This window comes from Pelophylax lessonae, assembly GCF_965119305.1.
Source record: "Pelophylax lessonae genome assembly, chromosome: 13".
Taxonomy (NCBI): Eukaryota; Metazoa; Chordata; class Amphibia; order Anura; family Ranidae; genus Pelophylax; species Pelophylax lessonae.
This window is the reverse complement of record NC_138780.1, coordinates 75,309,127-75,331,391: the sequence shown is the minus strand read 5'-3', so window position 1 is coordinate 75,331,391 and position 22,265 is coordinate 75,309,127. Positions and strand designations below refer to the sequence as shown.

Below are 22,265 nucleotides of genomic sequence, written 5' to 3'. Positions count from 1 at the left end.
CTGGGACTCCGTCGCGGCCGACCCAGCGCGGAGCTCTGGTCTGCACGCGCTCGTAGGCAGAAACCGGGGTGACCACTGGATCTCAACATCTAGCCCGTCGCCCGGCCCCGCATACTTACTTGAATGTGTCGCGGCCGACCAAGCGCAATGCAATGGTCTGCGCGCGCTCGTAGGCCGGCTGGGGTGACCACAAGTGTCGCCCAGTCTGGCGTTTTTGCTTGAAGATCTCACAGGAAAAAAACACTGGAGAAAAACTACCTAAAAAATGTTTTTTCTAAAGAAAAAAATCTTGCCAGGACCAAAAGATCCCAGCAAGGAACTTAGGTCCTTACTCCTGACTAGACAGAAAAAAACTGATTCCCTGTAGCAGAGAGAGGGAGGATATACCCTCAGGGACTGCCCCTAAGGTGGAGCCAGAACGTTTTGTCTTTCTGCCTAGTCCTACTCCTGCGGAGACAACATAACCCAGCTCTTGAGAATCAAGAAGACTACGTCTGTCAATGAGCGATAGAGAAATAGGTGTGCCAAGCTTGTGGCATCATACTCAAAAAGACTTGAGGCTATAATTGGTGCCAAAAGTGCTTCAACAAAGTATTAAGCAAAGGCTGTGAATACTTAAGTACATAGGTTTTTTTTCTTCATTTTTTATTTTTGATACATTTTCAAAGATTTCATACAAACTTCCGATTAAGTTGCCATTATGGGGTATTTTTTGTAGAATTTTGATGAATGAATTTAATGAATTTAAATAGTTTTGGAATAAGGCTGTAACAAAATGTGGAAAAATTGAAGCGCTGTGAATACTTTCCGGATGCACTGTATATCTGTTATATAACGGCAAAAAAAAACTATTGGTTTTGTCAGCAATTCAGAGCTGCCCTGTGTCTTGTTCACTCTTCACGTGTTCTCAGGAAGCCCAATCATCCCTCCTAATTCTTTTATTTGGACTCCAGTTGTTTCTGCTTTACCTGAGCCTTGACCTGCCATACCTGCTAAACTGTGTATGACTTGGCTTACCCCTGACCTGCCCGTGGATTTCTGCCTGCCTGCCTGCTGTAATCTTGCCTTGTACTCGGACTCTGCTCCTGGCTTGCATACCTGTACATCCCTACCCGGCTGTGTACCGATCCCGGCTTGTGTCCTGACTCTGCCTTATGTTCCTGTACCTTGCTGCCCAGCTGTTGATTACCTTTTGGCTTGTGTCCTGGCTACACTCCTGTCTGCCAATCAAGTGTCACCATGTTCCCTGTTCCTGCTTGGTGATCTATGGTCATCTGCTTCCTGAAAACCCCAGCTGGCACTACCTGTTACACCGGCCCTTGTACCACTCTGAGCCCTCGCACTTCTTGTCATCAGTACCGGGAGTGTTTAACAAGAGATGCAAGAGAAGCCCCTTCTCCAGCTCGATCTCCAGCAGATACATAACAATGCCTCAGCTTCCAAATGGTGATCTGTCACTGGACAATGACCACCTAACAGATAGTTCTTGTCATCATGCTGGTTTCTTCAAATATAAAGTCCAACCTTGTGCTTCATACCTTCTGGTGAAGAAAGTATTCTAAGACAAGACCCCACAAATCAGTGAAGTTGACTTTGTGCCCTTCCTTCTCCATGGCCACCAGTTCTTTTGTGCAATGCTTGAGTCGATCAGCTGAGAATGCTCCAGCTTTGCTGGATGTAACAGAACTTTTTGCTTTGCTAACAGGTCCCTGGAGAGACTTTTGTGACCAATCAGGATCTTCATAAAGTGTGCACATGCACCTAGAGAAACAAATAATATAATTATAAATTAAGGAGCCATATTACTATAAAGGACCTTTAGGCTTTACCATAGAGTCGCAGAATGTACTGTAAATAGATTCAATGTTTTATGATCATACCAAGTTGATCCAGACACACCAGATAGGTAAGTTATGCTGTCCAGCAGCTTCAGCTCTTGAAGGCCTAGTAGACTACCATAGAATGAGGTCATTGCACGTGTTCCTCCTCCAGAACCCAAGACTGCAACTATGGGAACCTTACAATAGAAATAGACTTAAAATCTGTGCAGGAAATCACAGAATACTTATTGTATATAAATCCCTTATATTAAATAATTGCAGAGACTAACGGTAGAATTTAGCCTGCAGATATATGTAGTTTTTATTGCACATATCAGATACATTTTGAATGTGTCAAGTTATGCTACTGTATAATAAAGACCACTAACTGCATGGACAGTGCTGCTCTGATTATCTGCTGTCACTATATGAACAAAAGCATTTCCTTTTGTAACCTTTCTATACTTTGTTCTGTACCCAGTTTGTTCAATGTTTATTTTGAATCGAATACATCTGTGGGAGTGTTTGTGGCATACAGCAGTGTATACAGTGCTAACTATAATAGAATGAAAGACTTTGTAAACTCAGTAGGATGTGGCATGCTTAGAAAAACATGTGTTACTTATGAATAACACCATACCTCTTGGGAGCCAGGGACTCTGTCAAGTTGCAAGACTTCTTCAAGGGACTTTGCAGCAACCTTTTTCCTCTTCTCTAGAAAGTCTCTCTCCCCTTGTGAAAGTTCAAATCCTAAACGGATATCAAGTTCTTGAGGACTAATAGAAGGAAAATAAAACATGATGGTGTTGCAAATCATAGAATGATAATAACGTTTCCAGATGTACAAATTTACAGTGATTAAATCTCAAGAAAGGCACATGACCCTGAAAAATAAAACGACTTATAATTGGGATGAGCCTTCCATTTCTTATTTGGGGATCCAACTCACCTATCCAACAGCTACATTATTTGAAGTATGTTTCGCTAAACGACTAGAACATATAAATAGAGATCTTCAATTTTTCTATAAAACACAACTCTCATGGGTAGGGAAAATAGTGGCTTTTAAAATGCAGACCCTCCCTAACATTCTTTATTATTTCTACTCAATCCCCATCTAGGTAAACAATACATTTTTTAACCGGTTGAATCTAAAGTTTAAAAAATGTATTTGGGATATTAAAAAGCCTTCTCAATGCTTACCGCTACTAAGAATAATGGTGGAATGAGTCTCCCAGATAGTCAACATTATTACTATGCGTCACTCCTTGATCAAATAAAAATTTAGTTTTTTCTGATTCAGACGAGAAACTTTGGGTAATATTGAAAAAAAAGCCACCAAGGGTAATGACATGTGCATTAGCTATAGAGCGTATGCTTTGCTTTCTAAAGTCGTAATACCAAAATTTATCACTACCAAATCCATGTTGATAGCTTGGAAACACAAATTATCTAAATCAAAGGACCTAGGTTACCCAATTAATTTTCCTGTGCCCTTAAGAGTGCTGGACTACTTTAGAGCCCATATCTCAGTGAATAATTGGATTTCACAGGGGTTTAACTTCCAAGTCAACCTACCCCTAGCCTATAAAGAGTTGGTGCTAAAAAAAACTTAGACATTTTTAATGATTGAAGGAATATGACCCGGAATCGAGCATGAATACCCCATCAATCTGGAGGTACCTATTGAACAAATACACTTGAGATAAGAAGGGAATATCCTTATTTTATAAATTTCTCTCAGAATTCCCTAAATCTGTTAAAACCAGTAATATGCTGAAATGGGAAAAGGATCTTTCCCTATCTATTTCTTAGGAACAATGAAATAAGGTCATAATTAGTACTAAGGCATCATCCTGCATTGAACATTGGGATAATGCCCAAAATATATTAAACAGATGGTACCTACATCATAAACTTTCCAAAATCTACCTATCACTTTTCCCAACTTGCAGGCGATGCAATGAACAAACTGGCTCCCCCATATTTTATGGAGCTGCAAAAATCTTTCTGGAAATCAATTTAGACATTTATTGCTAACCTCACTGGTAATTTACTTCCCCTTACTCCCGCAATAGCGTATAGAACAGTAGTTGCAAATGTATTAATATCAGCAAGGTTGACTATAACCAAACTATGGAAATCAAATGACGCACCAAACTTATCTGATGTTGTTATATGGTTGAATACACAAGCTCAATATGAGTTGATGCTAGCATACAAAAATGACAACATGGCCAAGTTTGAGAAACTATGGCAAATGTGGATTAGTCATCCTAGAGCTTCTACCTCACTCAAAAACCTGATCTGCAGTTCTTAAACCATAATTCAGTATTATTCCAGGAGTAAAGTCAAGATTTCACAGTTGTCATTATATTAGCTAGCGCCTGTTTACAGTTAGAACCCAATGGGGTAAACAGGGATTTTACTATACTGTTTATGTATGATTCATTTGATCATTTGTATGACTATTGTCTATTAATTTCAAGATTTTTTTGTAAATGTTTTACTGCTATACTTGGCTGTTATATATTGGGATTAGAAGTAAACACTGTGCTGGAGAGAGGAGCTGCTAGCACTTGGAATAGCGATACAGGCTTCCAAAACACAAAACAATAAACAAATAGTGCAGCGCTAATACCAATAGAAACATTAATATGACATGATTGTAAAAAAAGTCATGATAAAATTCATGAAACAGGAATAATCAATAAGTATATAAAATGTCCATAAAAGGTGATCAAGTCCAAGAGAGAAAAAGGGGTAGATGACACCACAGATCCCAGAGGAACCACAAAATGGATAGTGAGAAAGGGTGACTGGAAAATCAGGAAGAACACTTCACACCCTCTGTGATAAGGTAATCTCCTTACCAGATTAAGTGAACCACTAGATCACTGTAAGATTCTGGTACCTCTGGTACCCTTAATATTCTATTTTCTTTCTAATATGCGTCCCACCTTTCTCATTAGGTGGTACGCATACACCTTTAAGACGGATGATGTCATCGCCGAGCGCCGCAGAGCGGCTATTTCAACCGCCGGCGTTCTCATTCACATCGTTCGTTCAACCTGCCTTGTGTATCCACATGCTTTCAAGCCTGTCTTGCTGTCGGAACCTCCAGCTATTTACTTTTACCTGGAGCAGACCGGAACCTCGCTACTGATCCCTGTATCTCGCTACCGGATCATTCCCTCTCTACTGGACCCCTCTACTACTAACATTACTAGTGATAAGTACCCCACAGGGGAATCCTCCATAACCTTACTTACACTATCTATCATCTGCACTGTTACATAGATTGCTTGCTCTTGAGTCTACTACCATCTATCATCTGCACTGCTACATAGATTGCTAGCTCTTGAGTCTACCACCATCTATCATCTGCACTGCTACATAGATTGCTAGCTCTTGAGTCTACTACCATCTATCCTTGCACTGGGTTAGTCTATCCTGTATTTGTCATCTGCTGTCCTTACCACCTGTTACCATACTCGATTACTAACCTATCTGCATTCTACCTAATACCATCTAGTACTCTCCTGAACAAACCTATCAAGTGCTTACCATCTCTATCACTGTTCACACCTGTCCCTTCAGCACATCACCTTCATACTGTCATATACATCCTATCACTCCAGGAACATCTTATTGAGTGTGTATATATCTGTATGCTGAAGCTGACAGGCCCACAGTAAAGGGTCTGGAGAGTTGGATCTGGTTATTCAACACATCTCTACATGACTACTGAGTGGAGATTTTGCAGCTGCAAATCCAGCCTACTACAAAAACGCAGGAGCGTTACAGATTGAACGAACCTTAAAAAAATGGATTCAGCAGAATTACCCACTCAAGTGACACAATTAAAACAACAAGTAAATGCGTTAATACTTGCTCTTACTGAAGTAAAAGAAGAGAATCAGACTCTGACGCAGCAGGTAACCCGTCTCTCACGGCTTACTGCTGTTCAGCCCCCTGAACCTAAAATAAACCCTCCTCTAGTGTTTACAGGTGATCGGAAAAAATTTTGTGAATTCAAAAACGCATGTCAATTGCTTTTTTTGTTAAAACCTCGTACATACCCTACTGATCAAATTAAAGTCTGTACCGTTATTTCATACTTAACGGGTGATCCACGGGCCTGGGCAGACTCTCTCTTTGAGAAAAATGATCAGATTCTCAACTCCTATTCCTTATTCCTAGCAGAACTCGCTAGTTTATATGAAGACCCCAATAGGCAGAGTACTGCTGATATTCAATTGAGGGCTTTAAAACAAGGAAGGAGACCTGTAGAAGACTTTGTAGCAGAGTTCAAAAGATGGACCCTTGATTCAGGGTGGAATGATACATCTCTGCGAACTCAATTCAGACTCGGGTTATCAGAAGCTGTTAAAGACGAGCTCGCCCGAGCGGATTTACCTGGCACCTTGGATGCCTTGATACAACTTAGTATCAACATCGACAGACGACTGCGAGAAAGAAGGGCTGAAAAAATGGGAATGCCATTATCTAGTCCTTCTCGGATTTCGGCCGTTGACCCTACTCCCATGGAGGTAGGAACCATACGCCCACCTTTATCAACTACTGAACGAGCCAGAAGAAGATCCAGAAATCTCTGCATGTACTGCGCATCCCCGGATCATTTGATAAGCATCTGTCCCCTTGACCGCAAAAAAGAGGGTGAGTGTTCACATGTCTTGCTAGGAGGATTAACGACTTCCTTTTCTAACCCCTATCTTTTTGTTCATTTAACATTAGTGGGACCAGACTAGGATCACCACCAAGGCTATGGTCGACACTGGATCTTGTGGAAACTATATTGATACACGTTTTGTTACCTTAAATAAAATACCTATTATTTCAAAACCTAAACCTGTTTCTGTTAGTTTCATTAACGGTATTCCACTGTCTTCTGGTCCAATCACCAACCAGACACAGGCACTCCTTGCCACTGCCAACGAGTCTCATGTGGAGACCATCACCTTTGATATACTATCCTCACCCCATTTTTCCATTATTTTGGGACTTCCCTGGTTACACACACACCAACCAATCATAGATTGGAAAAGACGGACTTTGGCTTTCCCTTCTCACTATTGTGAGATTACGTGTAACCTCCCATCTTATGGAAAGATCCTGTCTGTGGTGTCAGATGAGATTGCACCACTATGCTATCAGGATCTGTCCGAAGTATTCCTTGAGAAAAATGCTCAAGTGTTGCCTCCCCATAGGGATTATGATTGCACTATCGATCTACTCCCTAACAGCAAATTGCCTTTCGATCATGTTTATCCCCTTTCACAGGATGAACTTTCTCATCTCAAGGAATACTTGGATGAGAATTTGAAAAAAAGGGTTCATCAGACCCTCTACTTCTTCCACAGCTGCAGGACTTTTCTTTGTCCGCAATAAGGATTCCAGTCTTAGGCCTATTATCGATTATAGGCAATTAAACACGATTACGATAAAGGATCGCTATCCTTTGCCGCTCATCCCTGAACTCATTGAACAAGTGCATGGGGCTACTTACTTCTCTAAATTAGACCTGAAAGGGGCATACAACCTAATCCGAATCCGTGACGGAGATGAGTGGAAAACAGCATTCATAACCAGATACGGATTATTCGAATATCTTGTGATGCCATTCGGGTTGTGTAATGCTCCCGCAGCCTTCCAAAGGTTCATAAACGACATCTTTAGAGACTTACTTGATGTCTGTGTCGTAGTATACCTGGACGATATACTTATCTATTCTCGATCTATGCCTGAACATAAAAAACATGTAAGACTTGTGTTATCCAGATCACTCTCACACAATCTATACGTGAAATTAAAAAAATGCCTATTTCATAAGGAAGCAAGATATCCTGTATTCTGGACTGGCCTATACCAACAACTCGTAAGGCATTACAGCGATTCCTTGGATTCTCAAACTTCTATAGGAAGTTCATCAAGAACTTTTCCGCTATTGTGAGACCTCTCACACAACTGACAAGTATAAAGAAACCATTCAAATGGTCAGAAGAAGCGAATCAAGCTTTCTGCTTGTTAAAATCAAGCTTTACTTCTGCTCCCATACTACGCCATCCAGACCCATCCCTCCAATATATTCTGGAGGTAGATGCGTCAAATATGGCAGTAGGAGCAGTTCTCTCCCAACGACCAACAAATACTTCACCACTCCACCCAGTTGCTTTCTTTTCAAAATCACTAAGCAGCCCAGAGGTGAACTACCCAGTGGGTGAAAAGGAGTTGCTTGCCATAAAACTGGCACTGGAGAATTGGCAACATCTACTCGAAGGTACCCGGTTACCAATACTCATATATACAGATCATAAAAACCTTCAATACCTCCAGACTAACAAAACTCTCTCCCACCGGCAGGTACGATGGTCAATATTCTTCCTAAGATTCAACTTCCTAGTGACCTACACGCCTGCAGACAAAAATAAAAAAGCGGATGCGCTATCACGATTAATCGAAGATAACTGCGCCGAAATCCCTTCCATTCCCATAATACCCTATGAACGTATTATTGGTGTTGTCCGTTCCTTGAAGGAAGAGATTTTGCACAGTATAGGATTGGATTCACCTCCACCACAACTAAGTACTGATGCAGAAGGCTTCCTCTATTACAACGACAAACTCTACATACCCCCTACTATGCACACCAAGATCTTGGAGTTGTCACATGATGTGCCCATGGCAGGACATATGGGTATGACGAAAACCCTTAATTTGCTTACCAGGCAGTTTTGGTGGCCTGATATGAAGACGTCTGTACAAAAATTTGTTTCTTCATGTGACATCTGTGCAAGGTCCAAAATTGACACTACAAAACCATCTGGTCTACTCTGCAGTCTACCAATACCCCAGGTTCCATGGGAAGTTGTGTCCTTAGACTTTATAGTAGAACTACCACCTTCTAAAGGATTTAATACCATTCTAGTGTCAGTGGACCACTTGACAAAGATGGCACATTTCATTGCTATCCGTAGACTACCTTCGTCTAAACAAACAGCGGAACTACTGATGAAACGTGTTCAAGTTGCATGGAATTCCAAAAACTCTTTTGTCCGACCGTGGTTCACAGTTCATCTCTAAATTTTGGCAAGCACTTTGTCAAATATTACGGATTGAGCGAAAGCTCACTTCTCCCTACCATCCTCAGACCAACGGACAGACTGAAAGAGTCAACCAGTGCATTGAGCAATATCTACATTGCTACACATCATACCTACAGGATGATTGGGTGGATCTCCTCCCTCTGGCGGAATTTGCTTACAACAACGCAACCCACAGTACTACTAAGCAAAGTCCGTTCTACTTGAATTATGGGTTTCATCCCACTCTTCTTCCACCACGCATCCTGCCATCAAGTAACCCAGTAGCCTCAAGATTATCTTACCCAAATAAAAGACTCTCTGGGTTTACTCAATACCACTATATCACACGCTCATAGTCAACAAAAAAGGTACTACGACCTTCGTAGAAGACCTTCTCCTCAGTATGCTATTGGGGACCTCGTTTGGCTATCGACAAGAAACTTAAGATTAAAGATCCCTAGCAAAAAGCTTGGACCTTTATTTTTGGGACCCTTCCCAATTAAGAAACTTATTGGAAAAGCTGCAGTACAGCTCACCTTACCAGCAGATCTCAAGATCCATCCCATCTTCCATGTGTCGCTACTGAAGCCCCATGTTCCTAACCAAGGAATAAGGCCTACCATCTTGCCTCCACCTCCAATACAAGTTGAAGGCGGAGAAGAATATGAGATCAAGGAGATTTTGGATTCTCGCATCCATAGAGGAAGACTCCAGTATCTCATAAGATGGAAGAACTATGGACCCCAAGACGACACCTGGTTGGATACCTCTGATGTTCATGCACCTAGGCTTTAAGGGGGGGGGGGTACTGTAAGATTCTGGTACCTCTGGTACCCTTAATATTCTATTTTCTTTCTAATATGCGTCCCACCTTTCTCATTAGGTGGTACGCATACACCTTTAAGACGGATGATGTCATCGCCGAGCGCCGCAGAGCGGCTATTTCAACCGCCGGCGTTCTCACTCACATCGTTCGTTCAACCTGCCTTGTGTATCCACATGCTTTCAAGCCTGTCTTGCTGTCGGAACCTCCAGCTATTTACTTTTACCTGGAGCAGACCGGAACCTCGCTACTGATCCCTGTATCTCGCTACCGGATCATTCCCTCTCTACTGGACCCCTCTACTACTAACATTACTAGTGATAAGTACCCCACAGGGGAATCCTCCATAACCTTACTTACACTATCTATCATCTGCACTGTTACATAGATTGCTTGCTCTTGAGTCTACTACCATCTATCATCTGCACTGCTACATAGATTGCTAGCTCTTGAGTCTACTACCATCTATCATCTGCACCAGTGGCGTAGCGTGGGGGGTGCAGGGGGGGCCGGCCGCACCGGGCGCAACATCTGTGGGGGCGCATCTGCAGTGTCACTCTGTCTGTCTGACATACACAGTTCACACATATACACAGTTCACACACATACACAGTTCACACACTGTCTGCGGCTGCCTCCATCTTTAGGCTGGGAGATGTCCAGCGCGGCCGCCCTATGGCTGAAAATGGCGGGTCGGGGCAGGGCTGGACTGTGCCTCACCTGTCCATTGGTGTAGGGTGGGGTGTCGTTGCAAGCCAAGCCCCGCCTATGCTGCCTCTCCTCACTGCTCGGTCAATTTCGCACCGAGTAAGTCAGCAGCCTGGCGCTATCACAGAGTGGGATTTTTTTTTTTAATCACCTGATTAGAGCCAGAGGCTCTAATAGGCTTCAAAAAAGGGTGGACCCGGGGCGCAGAGCAGTGCGACCCGAGCCCACCCATTGTGTGACAATAGAGAATTAAAATTTGCTATTGTCACACGGATCCTACTGGCCAATCAGGAAGCGGGTCCCAGACCCACTTCCTGATTGGCCCGAAAGGCGAACGCATGCCATTGGCCGAGGAGGAGGCGGGAGGACTTGAGGAGACGCGGGGAACTGAGGAGAAGCCGCTGCTGCAGGTAAGTCTCTCTGCATTGAAGGGGGCACGCTGGTCTGTCTGCATTGAAAGGGGGCACAATGATCTCTCTGCATTGAAGGGTGGCACGCTGGTCATTCTGCATTGAAAGGGGGCACACTGGTCTGTCTGCACTGAAAGGGGGCATGATGATCTCTCTGCATTGAAGGGGGGCACGCTGGTCAATCTTCATTGAAAGGGGGCACGCTGGTCATTCTGCATTGAAAGGGGGCACGCTGGTCATTCTGCATTGAAAGGGGGCATGCTGATCTCTCTCTGCATTGAAAGGGGGCACGCTGGTTATTCTGCATTGAAAGGGAGCACGCTGGTCATTCTGCATTGAAAGGGGGCATGCTGGTCATTCTGCATTAAAAAGGGGGCACGCTGGTCTCTCTGCATTGAAAGGGGCGCGCTGGTCATTCTGCATTGAAAGGGGGCACGCTGGTCATTCTGCATTGAAAGGGGGCACGCTGGTTGCTCTGCAATGAAAGGGGGCATGCTGGTCATTCTGCATTGAAAGGGGGCACGCTGGTCATTCTGTATTGAATTGGGGCACGCTGATCTCTCTGCATTGAATGGGGGCACGCTGGTCATTCTGCATTGAATGGGGGCACGCTGGTCATTCTGCATTGAAAGGGGGCACGCTGGTCATTCTGCATTGAAAGGGGGCACGCTGGTCTCTCTGCATTGAAAGGGGGCACGCTGGTCTCTCTGCATTGAAAGGGGGCACGCTGGTCTCTCTGCATTGAAAGGGGGCACGCTGGTCATTCTGCATTGAAAGGGGGCACGCTGGTCTCTCTGCATTGAAAGGGGGCATGCTGGTCATTCTGCATTGAAAGGGGGCACGCTGGTCATTCTGCATTGAAAGGGGGCATGCTGGTCTCTCCTCATTGAAAGGGGGCACGCTGGTCATTCTAACTTGTATTTAGATGCATTTTACTTTAATTAGTAATTACATCAGTATTTTCATAACAAACAATACATGTGCTTATGGGGTAAGGGTTTCTTTAACTAATCTAGTGGAAGAGACTCGAGTGCTAAAATCCCGCGGGTTAGGGGGCGCAAATTACTTGCCTTGCCCCGGGTGCTGACAACCCACGCTACGCCACTGATCTGCACTGCTACATAGATTGCTAGCTCTTGAGTCTACTACCATCTATCCTTGCACTGGGATAGTCTATCCTGTATTTGTCATCTGCTGTCCTTACCACCTGTTACCATACTCGATTACTAACCTATCTGCATTCTACCTAATACCATCTAGTACTCTCCTGAACAAACCTATCAAGTGCTTACCATCTCTATCACTGTTCACACCTGTCCCTTCAGCACATCACCTTCATACTGTCATATACATCCTATCACTCCAGGAACATCTTATTGAGTGTGTATATATCTGTATGCTGAAGCTGACAGGCCCACAGTGATGAGTCTGGAGAGTTGGATCTGGTTATTCAACACATCGCTACATGACTACTGAGTGGAGATTTTGCAGCTGCAAATCCAGCCTACTACAAAAACGCAGGAGCGCTACAATCACATGTGTCAAACACAAGGCCCGCGGGCCGAATCCGGCCCTCCAGACCATTTCATGTGGCCCTCGCACCTCTCCTGCAGCTGCAGCACCCACCTCATCTTAATTCCACCTTGTCTTAGCAATTGGCAGCATAGAGGAGGAAAGAACTCCTCCACCAGATCCACTGCTTCTCCGTGCAGCCATGAAGAGGCTTGTCTCTTCCCCCTTATCTCAGCAGTTGTATCAGAGATCCCACACAACCTGTGCTTCTCTTTGCAGCAACAGCACCTCCTCCTCTCCTGGTCTCAGCATTCAGCAGACTCCAGCCGCTGACTCCAGCCCTCTTCTGGTCCTCCTCCAGATCCTACACTTTCTGCTTCTCAGCCCTGTCCCCAGCTTCTTCCCAGCAGCAGCACGAGATAAGGGGGGTGCACTGTGATGTAAGGGAGGGTAGGGTGGTCTCTTGGCATCTGATCTGGACATCTAGTCTTACAGATACAACAGGCCCTTTGAGAGCAACCATAATTGCTCATGCGGTCCCTGGTGAAAGTGAGTTTGACACCCCTGCACTAGATTATAGGTGGTCAAACCAGAGACACAGTCCCCGCTCAGGAGACCTGGAGCCTGCCACTCCCACTGAAGGGATTGATGACCGCCTTTAGTGTTGTTGGATGGAGGTTCAATCGTTCATCTGATCTAGTCACTTAACATTCAATGATCCGTTTGATATGCTGGAAGATATATGACCATTCTTTATGGATAGATGAGATACCTGGTTTGACCACCTATAATCTAGTGGTAATATGGTAAGGAGATTACCTAATCACAGAGGGTGTGAAGTGTTCTTCCTGATTTTCAAATCACCCTTTCTCACTATCCGTTTTGTGGTTCCTCTGGGATCTGTGGTGTCCTCTACCCCTTTTTCTCTCCTGGACTTGATCACCTTTTATGGACGTTTTATGAATTTATTATTCCTGTTTCATCAATTTTATCATTACTTTTTTCACAATCATGTCATATTAATGTTTCTATTGTTATTAGCGCTGCACTATTTGTTTATTGTTCTATATCGGAACCAGCTGCCTTTAATATTTTTGTTATTTGTTTGGAAATGTCAATAAAAAAAAACAATGAAGGACCGGAAAGTTTTACCCCCTTAATGACCAAGCCATTTTTTGTGATACAGCACTGCATTATTTTAACTGACAATTGCGCGGACGTGCGACACTGTACCCAAATAAAATCTATGTCCTTTTTTTCCCCCACAAAAATAACTTTTTTTTGGTGGTATTTGATCACCTCTGCGTTATTATTTTTTGCGCTATAAAAAAAAAAGTGACAATTCTGAAAAAAATAAAATACATTTTTACTTTCTGCTATAAAACATTGCCAATAAAAAAAAATAAAAAAAATGTTTTTTTGTATTAAAAATGTAAAATCAATTTCTCTGATATTCACTGATGGACACAGCTCTTCATCTTCTTGACCGTAGGGTTATACTGACCCCTACAGGAGTAGGACACTAGGCATAGAAAAAGCTTGAACACGCCTATAGGGCAGTCCCTGGGGGTATACTACCACTTCCTGCTGTAGGTATTCAGTTTTGTAACAAGCAGTGTCAGAAGGAAAAAACCTAACTCCATAGAGGGGCGGGTGCTGTGTCCGTCAATGAACATCAAAGAAATAGATTTTACAGCAAGACAAAAATCCAATTTTCTCTTTTATTCATTGACGGACACAGCTCTTCATCTTCTTAACCATAGGGACGTCCGAAAACAGTGTCAAACATGAGGGGTGGAAACAGCAAAAAAAAATAAACTTCCCCAAGGCTAAACATAGCCAACCAGGCAATTTGGAGCTCAACGGTCAACAACTGGAGCGCACCTGAAAAAAACACCCTCAAAGAGGACAAGTCCTCTAAACAGCAGCTTGCGAAACTTTGCGGCCAAAAGAAGCATCAGCAGATGCCAACACATCCACTTTATAAAACTTTGTGAATATGTATACAGACGACAAGGTAGCCGCCTGCAATCCTGCATCACTAACGCCTGATGGCGGAAGGTCCAGGAGACACCAAGCGCCCGAGTAGATTGCACCTTGACAGGGAAAAGGGGAGCCTGAACACCCCTAATAGAATAAGCCTGAACCACAGTCTGTCTGATCCATCTGGAAATGGTCGCAGCAGAAGCAGCCAGCCCCTTGCGAGGTCCATTTGTGAGGATACATAGTGAGTCTGATGTTCTAAAAGACTCCATAGCTGCCAGATACACCCTAATTGCCCGAACCACATTCAGAGAGTAAAAGGAGGAAAGCCAAGATCCGAGCCACTGAAAAGGAACGAGGGTGAACCCAGGGGGATTCACGCCACGCAATGTACATCTTCCACGTACGACGGTAAATCTTCCTAGAAGTAGATTTTCTAGCTTTTAACTGTGTAGGAATCACTGAGTCAGACAACCTGCTGTCCTTCAGCAGATGGCTTTCAACAGCCAAGCCGTCAAAGTCAGCGGCTGTAAAGCAGGATGGAAGATTGGCCCTTGGGACAGCAGGTCTTCCCTGAGAGGCAGTCTCCAAGGAGCATTGGTGACCAGCCGTACCAGATCGGCATACCAAGACCGGCAAGGCCAGTCTGGAGCCACTAGGATGACCGGAATCCCTTCTACCTCGATCCTGCTTTGTAGTCTCCGCAGAAGCTGGAGAGGTGGAAAGGCATAAATCAGACGATACTGACTGCAAGGAGCCACTAAATGGGATGCTTAGAGGATCCTGAGACCGTGCCACAAACCTCTAAACCTTCCTGTTGAGGTGAGAGGCCAACAGTTTCCCCTCTGGATTACCCCCTCCGGAGACACAAGTGATGAAACACCTCCGGATGAGGAGACCATTTTTCCTGGTCTAACGCCAGTCGACTGAGATAGTTTGCTTGCCAATTTTTCACCCCTGGAATGTGCACAGCAGAGAGGGCTGAACGAAACTTTCTGCCCACCTTAGAATGCCGGCTACTTCTCGAGCCACCAGGACACTTCTTGTGCCCCTTTAGTGATTGACATAGGCCATGGCCGTAGCATTGTCCATTTGAATCTGCACAGGACACCCCTGGAGATGACTTGTCCAATGATCCAGATCCATGATCGCTCAGAGCTCCACTTACATTGATTGGTAGTCTGGACTCTTCCTGAGACAAGACCTCCTGAGCACAATCTGTGCCGAGGACGCCTCTCCACCCGGTCAGGTGCATGCAAGTCCGAAAAGACGACCGTCTGCTGGTCAGCAAAAGCCGAATTGCCTCCTGCAACTTTTAAAGTTTCTTCCGAGGAGGAAACACTCTGGCTGAGGACGAGTCCAGAATCAGACCCAGACAGACTAGGCTTGTGGGGGAACCAGGGCAGACTTTTGAAGATTCAGAACCCAACCGAACTCCCTCAGACGTTGCAGAGTAATCTCCAAGTTGTCCAACAAGGCGGACAAAGACTCTGCTCATAAAAGCAGATCGTCCAGGTACCCCAGTACCGCGATCCCCCGCTAATACAGTAATGCTAAAACTGGGGTCAACAGTTTCGTGAAGACCCGAGGAGCAGAAGCGAGACCAAAGGGTAATGCCACAAATTGATAATGCTCCTCGCCCACGGCAAAGCCGAGGAAAAGTTAATGGGCAACACATATTGGGATGTGAAGGTAGGCATCCTTGATGTCAATGGAGTTGAGGAAATCCCCCTGATGTAGGGACGCCACCACCATGCGCATGGACTCCATGCGGAACTTCTGTACCCGCACAAAGCGGTTTATCTATGTGTTTATGCTAGTATTTTTGGCATACTTGCTGCTATCCTACCCTCCATACTTTAGATTTCTATTCCATGCTGAGCTATTACTAAGATGTGCTGCTGACAAGCTGTCATCTAATCATATGAACCTCATTAATGTTTGGGTCCCTACTCCAGGAATGTAATCCATGTTATACATTATGCAGCCATCTGAGGGTAAGCCTTATCTGCTTTCTGGGCTATTCAGTCCAGCTATCTCTACCCCTCCTTTTTCTTATCTTGTGCTGTATAATGTATGTATGTATGTATGTATGTATGTATGTATGTATGTATATATATATATATATAAATATATATATATATATATATACACACACATACACACAGTGCCTTGAGAAAGTATTCGGCCTTTTGCCACATTTCAGGCTTCAAACAAAGATATAAAACTGTAATTTTTAGTGAAGAATCAACAACAAGTGGGACACAATCATGAAGTGGAACGAAATTTATTGGATATTTCAAACTTTGTTAACAAATAAAAAACTGAAAAATTGGGCGTGCAAAATTATTCAGCCCCTTTACTTTCAGTGCAGCAAACTCTCTCCAGAAGTTCAGTGAGGATCTCTGAATGATCCAATGTTGACCTAAATGACTAATGATGATAAATAGAATCCACCTGTGTGTAATCAAGTCTCCGTATAAATGCACCTGCACTGTGATAGTCTCAGAGGTCCATTTAAAGCGCAGAGAGCATCATAAAGAACAAGGAACACACCAGGCAGGTCCGAGATACTGTTGTGGAGAAGTTTAAAGCCGGATTTGGATACAAAAAGATTTCCCAAGCTTTAAAAATCCCAAGGAGCACTGTGCAAGCGATAATATTGAAATGAAAGGAGTATCAGACAACTGCAAATCTACGAAGACCTGGCCGTCCCTCTAAACTTTCAGCTCATACAAGGAGAAGACTGATCAGAGATGCAGCCAAGAGGCCCATGATCACTCTGGATGAACTGCAGAGATCTACAGCTGAGGTGGGAGACTCTGTCCATTGGACAACAATCAGTCGTATACTGCACAATTCTGGCCTTTATGAAAGAGTGGCAAGAAGAAAGCCATTTCTTAAAGATATCCATAAAAAGTGTTGTTTAAAGTTTGCCACAAGCCACCTGGGAGACACACCAAACATGTGGAAGAAGGTGCTCTGGTCAGATGAAACCAAAATCGAACTTTTTGGCAACAATGCAAAACTTTATGTTTAGCGTAAAAGTAACACAGCTCATCACCCTGAACACCCCATCCCCACTGTCAAACATGGTGGTGGCAGCATCATGGTCTGGGCCTGCTTTTCTTCAGCAGGGACAGGGAAGATGGTTAAAATTGATGGGAAGATGGATGGAGCCAAATACATGACCATTCTGGAAGAAAATCTGATTGAGTCTGCAAAAGACCTGAGACTGGGACGGAGATTTGTCTTCCAACAAGACAATGATCCAAAACATAAAGCAAATTCTACAATGGAATGGTTCACAAATAAACATATCCAGGTGTTAAAATGGCCAAGTCAAAGTCCAGACCTGAATCCAATCGAGAATCTGTGGAAAGAACTGAAAACTGCTGTTCACAAACGCTCTCCATCCAACCTCACTGAGCTCGAGCTGTTTTGCAAGGAGGAATGGGCAAAATTTTCAGTCTCTCGATGTGCAAAACTGAGAGAGACATACCCCAAGCGACTTACTGCTGTAATCGCAGCAAAAGGTGGCGCTACAAAGTATTAACTTAAGGGGGCTGAATCATTTTGCACGCCCAATTTTTCAGTTTTTTATTTGTTAAAAAAGTTTGAAATATCCAATAAATTTTGTTCCACTTCATGATTGTGTCCCACTTGTTGATTCTTCCCAAAAAATTACAGTTTTATATCTTTATGTTTGAAGCCTGAAATGTGGCAAAAGGTCGCAAAGTTCAAGGGGGTCGAATACTTTCGCAAGGCACTGTATATATTTATAAGTATGTGCAATTAGACGTGTGGAAAGCTATATGTTGCAGCATTAGTTCCCACCCCTAACAATGTTTAAATATCCAAAGTGCAGTGCAACCAAATGCATATAAACAACCCCCATAAATACATAAAACTTATTTCATCTCATTATATACATAAATAAATAAAATAACCACATATAAATTCATAAATCCATTACAGTGACCACAAATACTCATTAACACAGGATCCCTTTTTTTTTTAGATTAGATATAAAAGTCTACAAATACTGTATAATTTTCACATTTAGGCTCCATGTACATGGGACGCTGGAAATGGCCGTTTAGGAGCAGTTCCAAACCAGGCCCTTAGGGTCCGGTATGGAATTTGAGGGTAGCCCCACGCCGAAAAAAATGGCGTGGGGTCCCCCCCAAAATCCATACCAGACGCTTATCCGAGCATGCAGCCCGGCAGGCCAGGAAAGGGGAGGGGACGAGCGAGCGGCCCCACCCCCCCTGGACCACACAAGGCCACATGCCCTCAACATGGGGGGGTGTTGGTGCTTTGGGGCAGGGGGAGCTCTGCACCCTCCACCTCAAAGCACCTTGCCCCCATGTTGATGAGGACAAGGGCCTCATCCCCACAACCCTGGCCGGTGGTTGTGGGGGTCTGGTATGGATTTTGGGGGGACCCCACGCCGAAAAAACGCATACCGGACCCTAAGGGCCTGGTTTGGAACCTGGGGAGGACCCCCACGCAGTTTTTTTTCCCATTTTTGGCGTGGAGTTCCCCCTCAAGATTCTCACTGTGCAGGTCGCGCCGCAAGTCGGATCCGACTTGCGGTGCGACCTCCATTCAAATCAATAGGCTCCCATAGGGAACCATTGATTTTGAATGGAGGCAGAAAAACGCTGCTAAAAGCAACGTGGCCAAACGTGCAATAACGCAAATGGAAAAAGCTACTGAAAGCACGTTTAACAGCTGCTTTTTCCCGGCGTCAGAAATAGCTTTGCAGGACGTTTTTTCTAACGTCTCGTGTACATGGAGCCTAATAGTGATGTGTTTAGCACGTGTGCTCCAAAAGATAGAATGTGCAAAAATGTGTTACACCGCTGTGTCCCGTCACCTGTCACTGCAGCCTCTTACCTTAAAAAAAGACTCACACAATGGTAAGTTCAAACACATCCCAAATCCTGGGGTCAGAATATTGCAGCAATCCTCCCAGAACATATGTCAGCTCTTGCTCCACTCTACAATGAAAACAAGAACTCTCACAGTGTAGTATAAAACCACACTTTACGCTCCAAAAAGATAAAATATTTACAAGACAAGTGCACTCATTAATCCAGTGCACTTAATAAAAATTGCCTGTATAATTGCCTAAATAATTTTCACATTTAGGCTCCATGTACATGGGACGCTGGAAATGGCCGTTTAGGAGCAGTTGGGCGTTTTTTTCAGAAGCCCCTGAACGCAGCTCCATGTTATCTTATCTGTCCATGTACACATGGTCGTTTACAGTCATTTGCAGGCAGTTGCGTTCAGGGACTTTTTTTAGAACGCAATTATTTGCGTTCGAATGTGTGTTTCCCGGTGTTTCAAACGCAGAAATGCGGCCGAACGTGACTAACAGTGACTGAATGTGATAAACCTACGTTCAGCCACGTTATAAATTTTTTTTCTTCCATTCAAAATCAATGGTTCCCTATGGGAGCCTATTGATTTGAATGGAAGTCGTACCACAAGTCGGATCAAACTTGCGGCGCGACCTGCACTGTGAGAATCTTGAGGGGGAACTCCACGCAAAAAATGGGAAAAAAAACTGCGTGGGGGTCCCCCCCAGGTTCCAAACCAGGCCCTTAGGGTCCGGTATGGAATTTGAGGGTAGCCCCACGCCGAAAAAAATGGCGTGGGGTCCCCCCCAAAATCCATACCAGACGCTTATCCGAGCATGCAGCCCGGCAGGCCAGGAAAGGGGAGGGGACGAGCGAGCAGCCCCACCCCCCCTGGACCACACAAGGCCACATGCCCTCAACATGGGGGGGTGTTGGTGCTTTGGGGCAGGGGGAGCTCTGCACCCTCCACCTCAAAGCACCTTGCCCCCATGTTGATGAGGACAAGGGCCTCATCCCCACAACCCTGGCCGGTGGTTGTGGGGGTCTGCGGGCAGAGGGCTCATCGGAATCTGGAAGCCCCCTTTAACAAGGGGGCCCCCCAGATCCCGGACCCCCTCCCTATGTGAATGGGTATGGGGTACACTGTACCCCTACTCATTCACCACATAAAAGGCAGTGTATGGAAATAACGATAGGAGACGTTTTGGAAAATTTATTAAAAATCTTCATCCGGCTCTTCTTGTCTTCTCCTCTCCGGTCTTCTGCTCTTTTGTTGTCCGCTCTTCTTGTCTTCTCTCCGGGGTCTTCTGCTCTTTTGCTGTCTGCTCTTCTGCTGTCCTCTCTTCTTTTCTTCTCCTCTCCGGTCTTCTGCTCTTTTGCTGTCGGCTCTTCTTCTTTCTCCGGTCCTCCTCCGACGACGTCTCCGGTGATTATGCCGGACTCCGGTCTCTGCAGCTTATTATATAGCCATTATGGGCGTGGCCCCGATGACGTCATCGGGAGGCCCCGCCCCCTCATGTCGCAGATGACGTCTTCTGTGACATGAGGGGGCGGGGCCTCCCGATGACGGGAGGGGGCTTCCAGATTCCGATGAGCCCCCTGCCCGCAGACCCCCACAACCACCGGCCAGGGTTGTGGGGATGAGGCCCTTGTCCTCATCAACATGGGGGCAAGGTGCTTTGAGGTGGGGAGTGCAGAGCTCCCCCTGCCCCAAAGCACCAACACCCCCCCATGTTGAGGGCATGTGGCCTGGTGTGGTCCAGGGGTGGTGGGGCCGCTCGCTCGTCCCCTCCCCTTTCCTGGCCTGCCGGGCTGCATGCTCGGATAAGGGTCTGGTATGGATTTTGGGGGGACCCCACGCCGAAAAAACGCATACCGGACCCTAAGGGCCTGGTTTGGAACCTGAGGAGGACCCCCACGCAGTTTTTTTTCCCATTTTTGGCGTGGAGTTCCCCCTCAAGATTCTCACAGTGCAGGTCGCGCCGCAAGTCGGATCCGACTTGCGGTGCGACCTCCATTCAAATCAATAGGCTCCCATAGGGAACCATTGATTTTGAATGGAGGCAGAAAAACGCTGCTAAAAGCAACGTGGCCAAACGTGCAATAACGCAAATGGAAAAAGCTACTGAAAGCACGTTTAACAGCTGCTTTTTCCCGGCGTCAGAAATAGCTTTGCAGGACGTTTTTTCTAACGTCTCGTGTACATGGAGCCTAATAGTGATGTGTTTAGCACGTGTGCTCCAAAAGATAGAATGTGCAAAAATGTGTTACACCGCTGTGTCCCGTCACCTGTCACTGCAGCCTCTTACCTTAAAAAAAGACTCACACAATGGTAAGTTCAAACACATCCCAAATCCTGGGGTCAGAATATTGCAGCAATCCTCCCAGAACATATGTCAGCTCTTGCTCCACTCTACAATGAAAACAAGAACTCTCACAGTGTAGTATAAAACCACACTTTACGCTCCAAAAAGATAAAATATTTACAAGACAAGTGCACTCATTAATCCAGTGCACTTAATAAAAATTGCCCATTTAAACACCGTAATTGTTGTCCCATTAAGCATGGACATCAGTGGAGAGGATATGTTAAGATGGCCACTCACGGACGTCACGTAGTTACTCCCCCTAATAATTCTGCTTCTTCCCATCTAGAAAGGTGACCAAGTCATCAAATTTTTGCAGCACCTGCATTGAGCAGCACTGTCAACAGGAGTCCTAATGAGACAGAAGCCCTAAAATTCATCATTGTGGAGATTGAGTTTGGACACTTTCAAGCACATTTCTTCCTTTCAGTCCTACAGGAATGATCCCTGAAAGTATAGGGGATGTAACCATATGGTGTCATCAACCCCCGACGTCCGTGAATGGCCATCTTAATATATCCTGCCATTGATGTCCATGCTTAAGAGGGCAACAATTTGTAACGCTCCTGCGTTTCATGTATGGTGTGGATTTTCAGCTGCAGAAATATTCCACTTCAGTAGTCATGTAAGAGAGATGCTGAGATACCATTCCCAATCTCAATGACT

At 44.8% G+C, this 22,265-nt stretch overlaps 1 protein-coding gene across 1 annotated transcript in view; it reads right to left on the bottom strand.

Moving 5' to 3' along the window:
• The window catches only part of LOC309543186 (cytosolic phospholipase A2 zeta-like), a 166,771-nt gene that overhangs the window by 52,126 nt on the left and 92,380 nt on the right, over positions 1-22,265 (bottom strand). Inside the window, exons 11-13 of the mRNA XM_082242594.1 lie at positions 2,461-2,596; positions 1,881-2,017; positions 1,539-1,761 (exon numbers count right to left, since the gene is read on the bottom strand). Of these exons, the coding sequence (XP_082098720.1) occupies positions 1,539-1,761; positions 1,881-2,017; positions 2,461-2,596 (496 nt within the window). The remainder of the gene's footprint in view (positions 1-1,538; positions 1,762-1,880; positions 2,018-2,460; positions 2,597-22,265) is intronic.